Genomic DNA, 16,138 nt, shown 5'->3' on the forward strand with positions numbered 1-16,138 from the left:
ATTGAATATTACATATTTTGTCTTTATTAATATATTAAACAACGGGTTGAAAACGGCCCATAATTATATAGATTCGGATAGCTCCTTTTAGCTATTTGATATAAAGGTTCAAAGGTGACGACTTAAATATCTATGGGGGGGGGGGGGGGGACTTAAATTATTTTTAATGTTTTTGAAATTTTTTCTAATTGTTAAGTTGTAATTTTTAATTTTTTTGTTGCAGAATGGTAAATGTTTTATGGTTATATTATAAGAGAGGGTGAAATGGTCTTAAATGATGTACTCTCATTTTAAATGGAGCGAAATATTTCCATACGTTTGGAAGAATCTTGATCAATCTATCATTAATATTATGAAATTAATTTTTGCAGTAATATTAAAAGAATTTGGTCCCACCTTAATGCGTGACTTGCCCAATGTACTTAGAATAATCTAGATTCTTACAAGTTTGTTTTTAACCCAATCTTTCCACAAAAGTTAGACACTCCGCCATAACACTGATCTCTGCTTTCTCTATTTTTCAAAGTAATTATTAACTTTGATTACCCAATAAATATTTCAGAATTTTTAAAAATTTTAAATAATTCATTATATTTTAAAAAAATCCCGCATAACAAAAATATGGTGATACCTACTTTTTAAGGATATATTCATCCACGATTATCAAATATAATGCAGCCGATTTTATAAGTTTGGCAAGTTTTTTTTGTAATTCACAAGGCAGTATTATGGGAATTTCATTACTTATATAATTATTACGAATCAATTCTTTTGATTTAAAACTATCATCAGCTCTAAACTTCACACAATCCGAATTTTAGTTCTTTATGTGGCGCTAACGTCAACCCTTTAATTGCGATATAATGATTAGATGATGTTATTTTAATCAATGATATGTTTCGTTTTTTCATGTTTCGTAATTTTGCTTGGGAAATCGTCGTGCGAAAGGTAGTCCCTTCATAATGGAAGAATCTTCATAAATTTTTAACCTCTTGAGTGACATTTTCCACTTGCAAATTCATTGTGAGCGAAGACATTTAATACTCTTCTATCACCATTTATAGATGGCAAAGAGCCTTTTTCATAGATTTATTAAATGTATTTTATCATTACCTTTATGATTCAAAGAAAGAAAGAATCAAAGATTTTGCCAGATCTATCATTGTTAAATTAAATCTTTCAATGCACGCCTCTGAGCCATCTAATTCAATGAGAATGTTCTAGAATATTGTACTTGTTAAATTGCTTTTAAAAATACTTCTTTTTTTTATGGAATAGACAAAATACGGATTGTAGATGTAAAGGTACTCTCTTCATTTTCAGATATGTAATTGAGAATTGATTTTTTTTTTAAATAAACGCATAATTATATATTTTATAACTTTTTTTTCTATGAGGGTTGAGCACCAATAATAAATTTTTTAAAATCTATAACGCGTTGTCATGTGACTAACTGTGGTTATTGGGGTTAGAGACAATGTGTCTTGTTAAATCGTTCAAATATATTACACAGAAGAAAAAAAATAATTATTCTCCTAACGAAACACTTCTAAAAATAATTTCTCAAGGTGAGAAAAACTTTCTTCACTATCTCGTTTTGCGAAGTTTGCCACAAGGTGTTGTTTCACGGGTTCCGATGCCTAACATGCGGTTTCAGGTTTCACCAAAAATGTGGTTCCTTTATTCCCCCCTTCTGCGAGCCCGTTCAATTCGACAAGGAATTTTACAAAAAGTTAGTAACACACTTAAAAATATATATTATTTTCTTATGCCTACTTCTTCTTTCTTTAGAAAAAATTGAGTTTTTTGCTATAATTTATATTTTATATATTTTTTTTAAAGATTTCTTCTAACCGACTCGGGCATGATGCACTCTCACCCACATTCTTCTACCTTATCATCGGCCTTGATCTTGGACGGTTTAGCCCCACCCTTCAATCACCAAAATCAGTCCCACGAATTCGACGTTAACGCCTATTACTACTTGACAATGATGCACAAGAACGATAATTTTAGAAAAAATGACGCCACGAATTCTGGCTATAAAAATGCCATCGATTTTCCTTTTACTCCACCTCCTTACATGAATCACTTGACTAGTAAAAATTACTAATTAATAAAAACCTATTTATGCCATTTTTGTTCCCTTTCCTTTTAATAAAAACGTTCATCATCTGTAGGGTTAGCATAGATCGTAATATTTTCATGAAAAACGATTTATTTGATTAAATCCTAATTTTAAAAACGTGAATAGATTTAAATCATAATTTTTATTCGATAATACTATCGATTCAAAAATAACGTTCCAAGAAGTTAGTATGTTTTATGAGAACCCAGAAATATTATTAAACCTCTACCTGATAATTTTTTATAAAAATCCGGTTCGGTCCGATTTTTAAAATTATTCTGATAATTCAGGAAAAAAAATCATATAATGTATGTTTATATTATTAATTTTCTTCTAATATTTTCCATTTGCCCTTGAAACATCTTACGAAATTATTCAGAATAATGAAATTTTAAAAATTCCCGCGCCGGTTCATAAATGATTAAAATAAAAATATGGCCCAGGTTTGAATTTTTTAATTTCGGTCCGGTTTGGACCTAAAAATGAAATATTTTTAATCCAAGCCGAGAGGTCTTGATATTTATCATGTATAGTTTTTTTTGAAGGTTATATTAAAATGAAAGTATATTAAAATGAACTTAAATTAAAATGAAAGTAAATTATAATGAAAGTAAATTAATTTGGAATTATCTTTAATATGAAAGTAAAAAAATTGAAAATAAATTAAATTGAAAATCTCTTTACCTTTATTAATTAAATATTTTCTTGGTCTATTCTTTATTAATTAAATTTTTTCTTGGTCTATTCTATAATTTAAGAATCTCTATTAATTATATAATTTCTTGGTTTCTTTATTAATTCAATATTTTCTTCGTATCTTCAATAATTTACAAATCGTAAAATTTTCTTCTTTTTTAAACAAAAACAAATTAATGAATATTCCTTTCCTTAGTTGCCACTGTATTCCTTTTCACAAAAATAAACAAAATACATGGCTAACAACAGGTTCATAATATATATATATTATAATACAATTAATTTTATCATTTTAATACAATTATAAATAATAATTTAAAATATTACAACATGGATTTGATATAAGACGGACGCGTCAATGTTTTCATTGTAGAAGGTGGGGACATGTAAAGATTCAGTGTCAAGGGAAAAGATTTAGGAATAGAAAGAAAAGAATACAAGGAATTAAAACAGATTCTAGAAAGTTTCAATTTGAAAGGTATCCTTTAGGTGTCAAGGATAGATGTACAGAAATTGCCAATAAAGTGAATATAAGATCAGAGAAAAGGACATTAGCGGGTATGACTAAAGATAAAGATATATGGATACAGAAGGAAGAAGAGGAATTATTGGGTGAAATGAGAGATGAATTGGAGATTGGGTATATCATGAGTCATATAGAAGAAATGGCATTATTAGAAGAAGAAGATTGAAAAAGATTATATACAATAAGCCTCAATAGTGTGAACGTGTTGTAATATTTTAAATTATTATTTATAATTGTATTAAAATGATAAAATTAATTGTATTATAATATATATATATTATGAACCTGTTGTTAGCCATGTATTTTGTTTATTTTTGTGAAAAGGAATACAGTGGCAACTAAGGAAAGGAATATTCATTAATTTGTTTTTGTTTAAAAAAGAAGAAAATTTTACGATTTGTAAATTATTGAAGATACGAAGAAAATATTGAATTAATAAAGAAACCAAGAAATTATATAATTAATAGAGATTCTTAAATTATAGAATAGACCAAGAAAATATTTAATTAATAAAGGTAAAGAGATTTTCAATTTAATTTATTTTCAATTTAATTTTACTTTCATATTAAAGATACTTCCATATTAATTTACTTTCATTATAATTTACTTTCATTTTAATTTAAGTTCATTTTAATATACTTTCATTTTAATTTAAGTTCATTTTAATAACCACCTTCCTTGAAGCCTTATTTATTTTAAACGAATACTTTTATTTGAAAGCCGAACCCCATCTAAAACGCAAGACCTCCAATTATCAGCAACAAGGCACAAAAAAATCTCAGCCCACGAACTATTACCCTCAAAACATCGTTTCAAATATAATGTCTAATAAAAAATCGAGCCATGAAAAGGGTCCCATATCCTTAAGCCCCAGGGAAAGGTCGACTTCTGCTCCCAACGTTAATTTACACATGGTGGGTCGCCAAACGGAATCAATTTTATCGGCTCTTAACGAAGTTAAGTCAGGTTCTAAGTCCTCATCCAATCATCAAGTGAGAAATTTTATTTCGATCATTCATATATCTTTTTTTGCATTGTTATTTAGTTATTAATTTATAAAGGTTTTGTCATATTCAATCAAAACAAAATAATTTTATTAATAAATATTAATATTAAAAAATTACAAACAAACTTACACTTGGACACCTAACAATAAAAAAGCGTTATGACTTTTTTTAGCATATGCCTTACATTTTAACTTATTTTTGATTTCCTATTTTTTGTGGTATCTTTATATATTTTTTTATTACATAGGATTATTCTTATATCTTCAATTTCAACACCTACACCGGTGGACAATACGTCCCTTACTCGTCCCTAGCAAAATCAAGTAATATAATCAGTTATTCCTAAATTATCATTGAAACCTGGGTAAGTTTATTTTTAGAGCTGTGCCAATCCACCCGATCCGATATCCTGCCAAAATTAATCCGGTAACTAATACCGGTTAGCCGATCGGTTTTGAGGAAATGTCGTAAAATATTGGATAGGTTAAAAAAATTAATTTTAATTTGTAGATCGGCACAGCCCTACTTATTTTACATATTTAAAATGATTATTAGTTAAGTTTCAAATGATTACTTTAGAAACGATGTTTATTATTCAACGACATGCTCATATAATTTTATTGGTTAAATTTTATTGGTTAAATTTTATTTACCGAATAAAAAGTTGAGAATTATTCTGAGAACTTGGTTATAAAATAGAAAGCAAGGTTTAGAAATATAAAATTTATTTTAAAATGTATTAATCTTATCGATATTATTTTTTTTGGTTTTGGTTTGTTAACATTGTAAAAATTTAAGCATCTGAGCTTAGTCGAGAGTACATTTCTCTTAGAACCAGAACCAACTGGAAGCAGACTCTTCTTTTAAAATATATAGGAACCGGAGTCAGAATTTCTTGAAATTTCCAAGGATCTGAAATATTTCAAACAAAAGTATTATAAAATTTATAGGTGTATATTATATTTCATAATTACCTCGGCCATCCTTTCCTTCCTTACCCTTATCTCATGAAATCCCGTCTCGCGCTTTTAGACAAATCCCCTACCATCTTACCCGCACAAACTTCTCATATACCGTATCCATCTACCACCAATTCGTCGTCTTCGAGTTCATCTCAGCGCACAAATAACGCGAATACTTTGCCTTCTCCGAAAATTAACTCGTCCATCTATCTAATTCCCAGTTCGGCCTCTCCGCTGACCCCCCATCTATCCTCTTCTAAAAACGTCGCGAATATTTTATCCAACATTTCAAATGTTAACCCCGTGACCAATGTCAGTTCAAACGGCTCGAAATTTCATATCACAAATATTAATACGAATGCCACTAACTACAACCCCATTGCTATCAATAGCCATTCCCTCAATCTCAACCACAAGCTGTCTAATCTGAAACACACTCTTTTTACCAACCTTCCCAGCCTGCTTACCCGCAATGCGACTCAACATGCCAATCATCACAATCAGGCAGTTACGGACGTCATCAATCCAGTTAATTCGACAGGCGGATTTTATCATAGTGCTCACACGTCTCCCGCTGCTAGATGTGATAGGTTAAAAAAATATATATAAATAAATATTTACTGTTAGGTATTTTCTAGATTCAGGGCTGGTGTTGAAGTACTCTAGTAGCTTATTTTTAAAGGTTACCATTTAAGTAGTTTGATGGAACAAAGAAAAACAGTTATCAATTTTAATAAAAAAGTTTTCAATATAGGAAAATGTTAAATAAAATTTATCGATTGTCGTGTCACTCGTCATCTATCACCTAATCTATGCGATTTGACTATCATTTAACTCATTAGATAATCGGTTGATATTTCCATCACAGATTTAAGTAAAATTTGGCTAATTATAATGTATGTCGTCAGACTATAAATATCATTTATTAAACCTCGACTAAATTTTTATTATACATCCCTATCCATAGGCGTAGCCTGGGGGGCAAGGGGAAATTTCTCCCCCCCCTCTTCAGAAATTTATCACTTTTTGTGAATATCATTTTAAGCTAATACAAAATATCCCCCTTAGTCCTCCCCCCACTCCCTGATCCCCAAAAATGTATGCATATATCATAAACAATAATTTGAAAGAAAGAATATAAAAGTTTATTTATTTTTATAAATCTATTCATCATAATTTATATATTTTTGGAAAAAAGCATTTATATATAAAAAAAGTGAACCAAAAATGATTTCTTAGAATTGGAATATAAACCAAAGATAAGTCTTAAGACAAAAGTGCAATGTATTATAATTATTAATAATAGATCCATAAAATTAATTAATAATATATATATCAAATATAATTTTTATAAAATGAGTAATTTTAATTTATTTATTAGTAAAATATAATTATAAAACTATTGATAAAATTAAATCATAAATTAAATAAAAAAATTAAAGCTCAATACAAACAGTGGAATATTATATGTCGTAGATTTACAGTATATTTAATAATCAAGTAATTTTTACCAATATAGCGAATTATATATTTTACAGAAAACTATTAAATATTGATAAGGACATCAGAAAATAGCTTTTAAAGACATTGTGGGATGAATAATATGAAGATTAATTATTAATATCATTTTTAAGATAAACAGATGGCGTTAAAAATTGAATGCAAATTGTTGCTATATTTATTATCAAGAGCATTGATTAGTAAAATTTGTTAAAATATTAACGGTAATATATTCTCTAACTGTCAAAGTAAAAGTGGAATTTTACCTAGTATTTTGTAACTAATTCTATATAATAGAGGAATATCAACTATATGTCTACTTACTTTTTATAAATAAATTCCATATACTTGTCTGGAATAAATTATTACCATGCTTTTATATTAATGTATATACAAATTATTTATTATATTTTATATAAACTAATTAAAATATATTTCAGATTTGTTCCAGGCTTATTTTTTTTTATTAAAGTTAACCTCCTATCTTGTAAAAATATTTTATGGCTATATATAAACTAAGGTAACCCGGCCTAAGGCCCGCCTAAAAAGGAGTCTGGGGGCCAAGCCTTCAGTAATTTTTTATTCCCCCCCCCTTAAGAAAATTCTGGCTACGCCTATGTCCCTATCCCATATCAGAAGATTATATATAACCCATCTCATAGCCTATCTTCATCCAAGAATTTGGCTTCAAAAAAAAGTGATAGGTTATTTTTTGAATAGAGTACTTTTGCAGCATTACGCCGAATCCATTTACGCCAGTGACGCAATGTGTGAAGAGCACTACCAAAATATGATTCTTAAGAGCCCCATATTATTTTTAAAAAAAATTATGGAAAAAACCGTAGTATACCAAATTGCATTACACTGAGCAACGATAGTATTCCTATTAGGTTTGAGACAATAGGATTGCACTAGAGGAAAAAATGAAATCCATGTTCTTGACTTGGAATAACAAAGCTTTTTTGTGCATTGCTAGAACCCTACTCGAAATTTTATGGTTAACGATTCTGCAAAGGTCACTTTAAAATTTTTTTTATCAGCATCACTATCAAGATGGGAAATATTATTAGAAATTAAAAGATGACATTATTGAAAGATTCTTTGTATATAAATTAGTGGGAAATTTGAGTTGAATATCTTAAGCCAATCATTTTACAATTTTGGAGAAATATATTTTCCTTTCCGTTGTACGAAATCATGACGAAAATACAACAAACCCAGTTTCGACAAAAATATTGTTTCTGAGCTGTGGAGATCAATAAAAATGTAAATTATTAATTTATATAATAATAAGTAGGACATTTATTACCGAAATCTTCAGGCCTAAGCCATATTCTTCTGGCTAAAATATTAAGTTATCCGTTTAACAACACTATCCTTAACAAAATTTAAAAAAATAGCTGAATGTATCAAATTTATTTGGATTTTTTTGAATCATTTGAGTAAAAGTGGCTGCTAAATTAGCTATTAAAATTGACCTTTGGTCAAAATGTCCCAAAAGCTTAACAATTCGAAAAAAGTATATTCGACTACGATTGTTATGATGACCCTACTATTGATTCCAAAGAAAAATTAAAACTGAAACCATATTTCATCACATAGGTGCTGCAAAAATTAAACTGAAGATAAATTCCCATCTTGCAATCACATTTTTCAATGTTTTTCCCATCCATCCACAAATATTTAAAATAGTAAGTTAATATGAAAAGAAGAACTTTTGGGAAATGCAATTTAAAGTAAATTTAACTTTAAAATAAAAACACTAATGACAAAAAAAGAAATTTAGCAAATTATATCACGAAGGAATTTGTTAATTTATCAGATGTTATTGATTCAAATATATCACCCAGTGAAATTTTATACTTTTGTTTGAAAAGAGGAAGGAAAATTAGTTTGCGAGTTTTTTTTATACGTAGAGCGTCAGATTAGCCAGAGCTTGCACCTTTGCATGATGACCTGTTTGAGCATTATTATGCCACACGATCGGAAAATTATCATAATTTATACAAATTTAAAATAGTATTATATAATCTTATAAATTCATTCACTTTTATTTGGGGCTACATTACGCTCAGAGATTTTAAAGCTTCTACTTTTCGATACTCTTAATCAATTTTTCATGCAACTACCCTTAGTTATTATTTGTTAGGCAGTTTGGGACATTTACGTCAAAAATAGATTAGTTAACGAAAAGTTTGTTAATTTTTTTAAAGTATGGACCATTCTCTTATGGTGTTACATGTAAACAATAGTCGTTTTTAACCTATATCGCATGATTTTTTGATCAATAATGTAACTATAAAAAATGGTTGCATAATGTACATAGAATACGTTAATTTTAGTGGCGTGAAATTTCATCTCCATTTGTCGTTTAAACGAACTTAGATTTAAATATTGTTATGCAATTTCCCGGCCAGATTTTTAGGTGGGCCAGGCCGCGCAGATGCAGATATGTGCTACTACTACCGAACAGTTAGACCAAGAACATATTTTATTTTGCCAAGACATTTTATTTATTTTTTAAAATATTAGGCCACGTTTCTTTGAATTCGAAACGTCTCTTCAACCTGAAATAGCGAGGCCTCGAGCTAAGTCAGCTGATAATGGAACAGTTGGGAACGTGGGGGGCATGGCTCAAGTTAGTAAAATGTTTTAATAATAAAAATATATGTGTTAAAAGTTAGTTCAATAGAATAATAGCAGGAACGGAAAATTATTGTTTCAATGTTCAATATTTTAAGCATCTTTTTTTTCAATCTCAAAATATATTTTAATTAACGTGTCAAGGATTTTTTTAAAATTGTTTAATTTTACACATCAAGGATTGTTTTAAATGTTTAATTTTCGCATCTCTTACCCACATTAGTATTGTAGCTTGGGCATTTTGCTCATAGATGGCAGATAGGTTTGGACATCCATTAGCGGAATTTCAATGCTTACGTTGGAGATCTACCGAACCGTTCGGGTGGGACTGGGTCTGGCCTAATATGTTTTTAAAAAATTCGGGCCGGTCCGGGCTCGAATTTTTTAAATTTAATATTATAATTTTGTGAAATAAATTTATATACAAAACAAAGCGGCAATATTATATATTTGTAGAATATTATTCTCACAATTAGAAATTTATTAAATTTTTCAATATTTAAATAAATTCTGACCGGGTCGGGTAAACAAATAATAGTTATTTTAATTTCGGGTCAAGATTTTCGGGATAGATAAAAAAAAATTGTTCAAAATCAGGCCGGCCGGTCAAATTTTTTTCAACAAATTTGGGCCGGGCTTGAAAAATTAGGCCCGATACTGATCACTAGCTTAACGTAATATTTATTTTGACTAAAATCTTAATTTAAGATTCAAATCGAGTCGGTTAACAACACTAATCTCCACCTTCACATTCATTTTGAAACTTGTCATATGTTAGTTTATAAGGTATGAGATTCCCACCATTATTTTGATCGTTAGATCACAATTCCGTGACGCTATCCAAATTAAATTGGAAAATTATTTTTTGAAAAAAATATATATAAAAACGTCAATATAAAATGATGAAGACACATACTTTTTAAAACAATACATTATATAATATATTTTTTCATTATCGATGAAGACTTCTCATAATAACTTGAATCGGGCCAATAACCCTTCTACGACCATGGAATCAGCCATTTTGGAATGGGAAATCAAGGCAGATGATATTTTGATAGGACCCAAGGTTGGTACCGGTTCGTTTGGTACGGTTTACAGAGGCAAATGGCATGGTTTTTTATATAAAAGAATACATATTTGATTATATATTTTATAAGGTACAGTAATGACTACACATTAAAATTAAATGGTAACTTGATTTATTTTATGCAATACGAAATTATAACAGGTCCTGTTGCCATTAAAAGATTGAACGTCACTGATCCTACTCCTGAGCAGCTGGAAGCATTTAAAAACGAAGTTGCCGTCCTGAGGTATTTTTGTTAATTTTTTTTATGGATTTAGATGCTTTAGAATCTCACTAATAAAAGATTCATAAAATTTGATGAAATATTATATTGCCGAATTTAAAGATAAATAAGAATGGAAAGAGCAAAGAAAAATTAAAAGTGAGATTAGAATGGAAAATAAACATTTAAACCATTTTTTTTAAAAAAAAATTTTCTCAGGAAAACAAGGCACGTGAATATATTGCTTTTCATGGGCTGCATCTTGGACCAAAGCGACCCTGACCTCTTGGCCATAGTAACTCAATGGTGCGAGGGAGCCACTCTTTACAAACATCTCCACATGGACGAGATCAGGTTTGAACCCGTACAAATCTTGGATATCTCGAGGCAAACGGCCCAAGGACTGGACTACCTTCACGCCAAATCCATCATTCATAGGTTGTTACTTTTGAAAAATAAGTGCTAAGTTGTTCATTAATCCTTATTTTTTTTTGTCTTCTAAACAATTCTAAGGATGGAAACCTTTTTATAAAAAATTAGGTTCTTATTAAGATTTAAAAAAGGGTTTGGATTCAAACAGAGGTTTATTTTAAAAATTTTTTATAAAACTGTGGAAGGTAAGAACCCGGATCGAAGACCCACATTAAAAACTAAACCGAATTGGACCTATTTTTTAAAGTTTTTTAAAGCACTTAAAACGTTCAATAAACATTTAATCGTGGGGCCGTTACGTTTCGATGATATGGCCTAAAACATTTCATATACACATAATATATTATTGGTGTATACATTTAAAAAAAAATCATGTGTATATTTTTTTAGGTTTGTGTCTATTCACGAATTTTTTACCTATCTGATTCAATATTACTAACCGATCGATTTTAAAGATTGATTCTTATTTACCATCTATCTTTTAAAAGATGTCATCAAAAGATTAATTATTTTTTATTCAAAAAAACTAACTAATTTTCACGATCGATTAAGTCTATTTTATTTTTTATCCTCCAAAAGTTAATCATCTTATTTAAAATATGGCAATGTTTCATGACTGTATTTGTTTATAAATTGCTTGATTTATCCTATTTTTAGCAAACGACTAAATCCATTTTGTACAATATATTATGGGTACTTCCAACTCAAATCTTGTGTCAGCCAATTTTAAAAATAGGCGAACGACCCATTACTCTTCATTTATAGTTAGCACGAATTCACGGCGAAGAATACAAAATATGCCATATTTTTGTGTTTTTTATATACTTGGCCATGAATTCGCGTTACCTGTGAATGCAGGGTTAGATATTTTTAATTCTTTCTCTTGTTGCAGATCATATAACAGAAAGTAATATCAAATTTTTAGCTACTCTTCAAAATAATTTTTTTTAAAACATTATAAATTGCAATATGGTTCCTTAATTATTAATTTATCATTGTTATTATGAAATTATGTATAAAATAAAAAAGATATAATTATATTACAAATCATAAAATAACCTTTCAACTTTTTCCATATATACAGCGCTTTTCCTACTGATCATTTTTGAATTTAAAATTTTGCCACCACTTTTATGATTGGGGAATTAAATGAAAACTTCACCTTTTAATTATAATTCACCACTTTTATAGTTAATTCAAGTTCGAGACACTTGTATTAAAATTTATTGTATATTTATAATTCACAATAATTCCCATAAAAGAGATAATAATAATTTCTACTTTTTAACCTCCTTTACATCTTTTAAAATCGCCAAATAAATAATATAAAATAATAATAAATAACTAATAATCCTTGCTAACAAATTGACAATAATAATAAATAACAGTAATATAATCCTTTTTATACATTTAATATAATAATAAATGATTAACAAATGTTTTTTTTCTTTTTTTTTTAAACAAAATAATGACACTTAATTTACTACTGATACGCCTCCCATTATTGAAATCATGTCCATCGTCATTAATGCTTCCGCCCAATATCTACCACAATTTCTCATCCGTGATAGAAACTCTAACCAATCATCCAACTCTTCTTCCCCAATTACAGTCATTTTGATTTCCAATTGTTCCCTCATCGCTTCTCCCGTCGGCTCCCGTCTTAATCCTATAGGCGTTTATGCCTTCCAAGAATCTATTATAGCTACCTCCACTGGTTCCTTATTGGTCGGCGTCCCAGAGACAGTTTGACCATTGTTTTAGTGGGTGTATTTGTTGTGCCTTTTTCCTTTTGCGGAGGTGGTCCAGCTCTTATAATAGTTATATTGAACTTACATTTATGGAAACTAATAGATCCTAGTATATTGATGATGCGGTTATACAATTGATCATTCGTCCTAGGAGAAGACATGAAACCAGAGAATCGGAGTTGGCTTCACCAAAAGGGCGCAGCCAATAGAGATTCAAGGAGATGTTTCCGTTGTCGTGCGCGGGAACATGTTCAAAATAGATGTACGTGAGGGACCAAAATGGGTATTTTTAATTTTTAAATAAAGGTAAAATGATAACGAATTAAAATTGAAGTCTCCGATCAGGTTAGTGTCCGTGAACAATGCGAGACCCGTGTTTGAAATAGTAAGTAGTAGAGCTGGACAACCTCTGCTAACGGGAAAAGAGACAACAGAGATATTCAATACAGCAATGATCAAATTGGTGACGAAGGGACCAGCTGAGGTATCTGTTGTAAGTGTGTATTTTTAGATTATAACTTTATATAATATCTAATATCAATCAAGTAATGTTTAAATGTAGATTCGTAGATTATATATTTAGTTTTACATAATATTATATGTTATACATGCCAAAGATCAGTATAATGTCAATCATTTTGAATTATTGTCATTAGAAGGGCTGTGAGGTTGATCGAGCAGGCCTTTGTTGGTTTACAAAATAAAACTTCGTGACTTGATTCAAACATGAATGTATATATATGGGAATTGTTTAAGTATATATTAAATTCTTGGGAAGTAGAAACGCTTATAAGATTGAGACGGGAGAAGCTATGAGAGGGAACGTTTGGAAACCACAAAGACTGTAATTGGGGAAGAAGAGTTGAATAATTGGTTGGAACACCTTATCTCATATAAGGAATTGGAAGAGATATTGGGCGGAGCAATAATGACGAGGGATATGGATTTTAATAATGGGTAGCGCTTCAGAATAGTAGGGAAATATGTAAATTATGTGTCATTATTTTGTTTGAGAGAAAAAGAAAAAGGAACATTTGTTAATTATTTATTCTTATATTATATGTATAGAAAGGATTATTAATGTTATTTATCAATATTTGTCTTTTTATTTCGAGATTCTAAAAGAAAGAGGTTAAAAAGTGGAAATTATTATATTCTTTTTTCGTTTTTGTTAACCTCTTTTTGTAAATCATTGTGAATTATAAATATATAATAAATATTAATACATTGCGTTAACTATAAAAGTGTTGAATCAAAATTAAAAGTGAAGTTTCCATTGAATTCCCCAGTATAATCATCTTTATTAACAAATTATATATTAATTTATTCTTGATTATTTTATATAATGTAAAATAAACTACATTTTTGCGGGTTCAAATTTGAATTATAGGAAATATAATATTTAAATTGAACAAATTATAGTATATTTATAAAAATAACTCGGATTATTCATTAATTGGTATTGATTTTACTTTCGATATTTCTAAATGTGATTATTTACTAAAATTATAAAAATATTTTAAAAAAATATGTAATTAGTATGTTAAGTATACGAAGAAAAAAATATATTAAATAGCTCATATCCTGTTATTTGCCTATGTAAATTTTATCGAATAGGGTCAGCTTTAGAAAGCCATAGTGACACCTTTCATTAAAAGATTAATTCTCCCATTATGCCTCTATACAAAAAAAAATATAATTTGACTAGCATCATTAATAACGTGTTTTATTAATTATTTTAAAGGTGAGAATAATAAACTTTATAGGAAACAAAAATTTTAAGATACAAGAAATCTTTGGAACGTTTACTGATATTTTTTTCCAATAAACTTTACATATTTTTCACTTGGAATAATAAAAGAAACACAAAGTAATATTTTTTAAAAAAAACAAGATTATTTTGTTTAAAATTGAACTCAAAAATACGTTAATTTATTCCACGATGCAGAGATCTCAAATCTAACAACATATTTCTCCACGATGACCTGACCGTCAAAATTGGCGATTTTGGACTAGCGACTATCAGAACAAGTTGGAACGACGAGGAACAATGCGTGCAACCCACCGGATCTATATTATGGATGGTTTACATTTAATCAAATTTTCCCAATTATAATAGCTATCATTTTTTTCTTTCTTTAATTTTTCCCCTAATGTATATCTTCATTCTTGCGCGTTGGAATCAATCACAAAAATTGAAAAATATGCAATTATTATATATATAATTATTAAAGGCTCCCGAAATAATCCGTATGAACAAGCCCGTCAAATCATCTCAATCATCATCAGTTTCGTCACCCGTCTTGCCTTTGCAACCATCTTCTATGCCCTCGCCACAATCCTCTGTTTCGATTAAGTCCTCGCGACTTATTCAATCCCCGTATACGTACTCTTCGGACGTATACGCGTTCGGTATAGTGCTCTTCGAACTCGCTACTAACTCTCTTCCTTATGCTGAGGCAACGCGAAAAGATGCTAATCGTGACGTTCTGCTTTACGGGATAGGGAGGGGCCTGCTACGACCACTATTGGCCGAAGCGGAAGGTGGAATAGCTAGGAAAGATGTGCCTAAAGCTTTTAGAAGGCTCGCAGAAGAATGTTATGCATTTGAATTCGGAAAAAGACCTTTGTTTCCTGAAGTATATAAAATTTAGTTTTAGGGTAAAGGGAAAATTTTAAAAGGTAGTGAAAATTTAAGAATATTATAATGAATTTGGATATAAAAATATTTTAATGTGTTATGAATTATGATCGATAAATACTCATTTAAAAAAGATTCTATCGTCTCTCGAGAACTTATCCCGGCAATTACCTCGTATCCACAAGAGCATAAGCGAGCCTACCATAAGCAAAATCTCTTATTGCAATGCAAATGATCCAACTGAAATCCATAATGAAGAAGAAATTGATCTCATAATATCTAAATTTGGCGACAATTTTTTTCCAAACGTTAATTTGGCTACAAGCAATATTATTACAAATATAAATCTTAACATCAACCCCGATATTAATATCGGTAATAAGCATCTTGATATCGAACAGATAACTGATGCTATGAGCGGTTCATTTTATGATACACCAATTTTTTAAAATAATGTTTAATATTTTAAAATGCATTAATTGACATTGAACTATAACCATGTAATTTACATGAATACTGAGTTGTATTTCAAAAAAAAATCGCTCCAGAATTGCTTTAGA

General features: G+C 29.2%; 1 protein-coding gene across 1 annotated transcript in view; it reads left to right on the forward strand.

Moving 5' to 3' along the window:
* LOC135930435 (uncharacterized) overlaps window positions 1-16,128 on the forward strand; it is a 31,354-nt gene extending 15,226 nt beyond the window's left edge. Inside the window, exons 5-16 of the mRNA XM_065467231.1 lie at window positions 1,569-1,732; window positions 1,843-2,099; window positions 4,071-4,342; window positions 4,605-4,680; window positions 5,390-5,909; window positions 9,352-9,457; window positions 10,427-10,577; window positions 10,694-10,778; window positions 10,974-11,192; window positions 14,886-15,021; window positions 15,172-15,576; window positions 15,713-16,128. Coding sequence (XP_065323303.1) covers window positions 1,569-1,732; window positions 1,843-2,099; window positions 4,071-4,342; window positions 4,605-4,680; window positions 5,390-5,909; window positions 9,352-9,457; window positions 10,427-10,577; window positions 10,694-10,778; window positions 10,974-11,192; window positions 14,886-15,021; window positions 15,172-15,576; window positions 15,713-16,027 — 2,706 coding nt within the window. The 3' untranslated portion in view covers window positions 16,028-16,128. The remainder of the gene's footprint in view (window positions 1-1,568; window positions 1,733-1,842; window positions 2,100-4,070; window positions 4,343-4,604; window positions 4,681-5,389; window positions 5,910-9,351; window positions 9,458-10,426; window positions 10,578-10,693; window positions 10,779-10,973; window positions 11,193-14,885; window positions 15,022-15,171; window positions 15,577-15,712) is intronic.
* The last annotated feature ends 10 nt before the right edge of the window (window positions 16,129-16,138 follow it).

Source organism: Gordionus sp. m RMFG-2023, chromosome 5 (genome assembly GCF_954871325.1).
Source record: "Gordionus sp. m RMFG-2023 chromosome 5, tfGorSpeb1-WG-v2, whole genome shotgun sequence".
Lineage (NCBI taxonomy): Eukaryota > Metazoa > Nematomorpha > Gordioida > Chordodea > Parachordodidae > Gordionus > Gordionus sp. m RMFG-2023.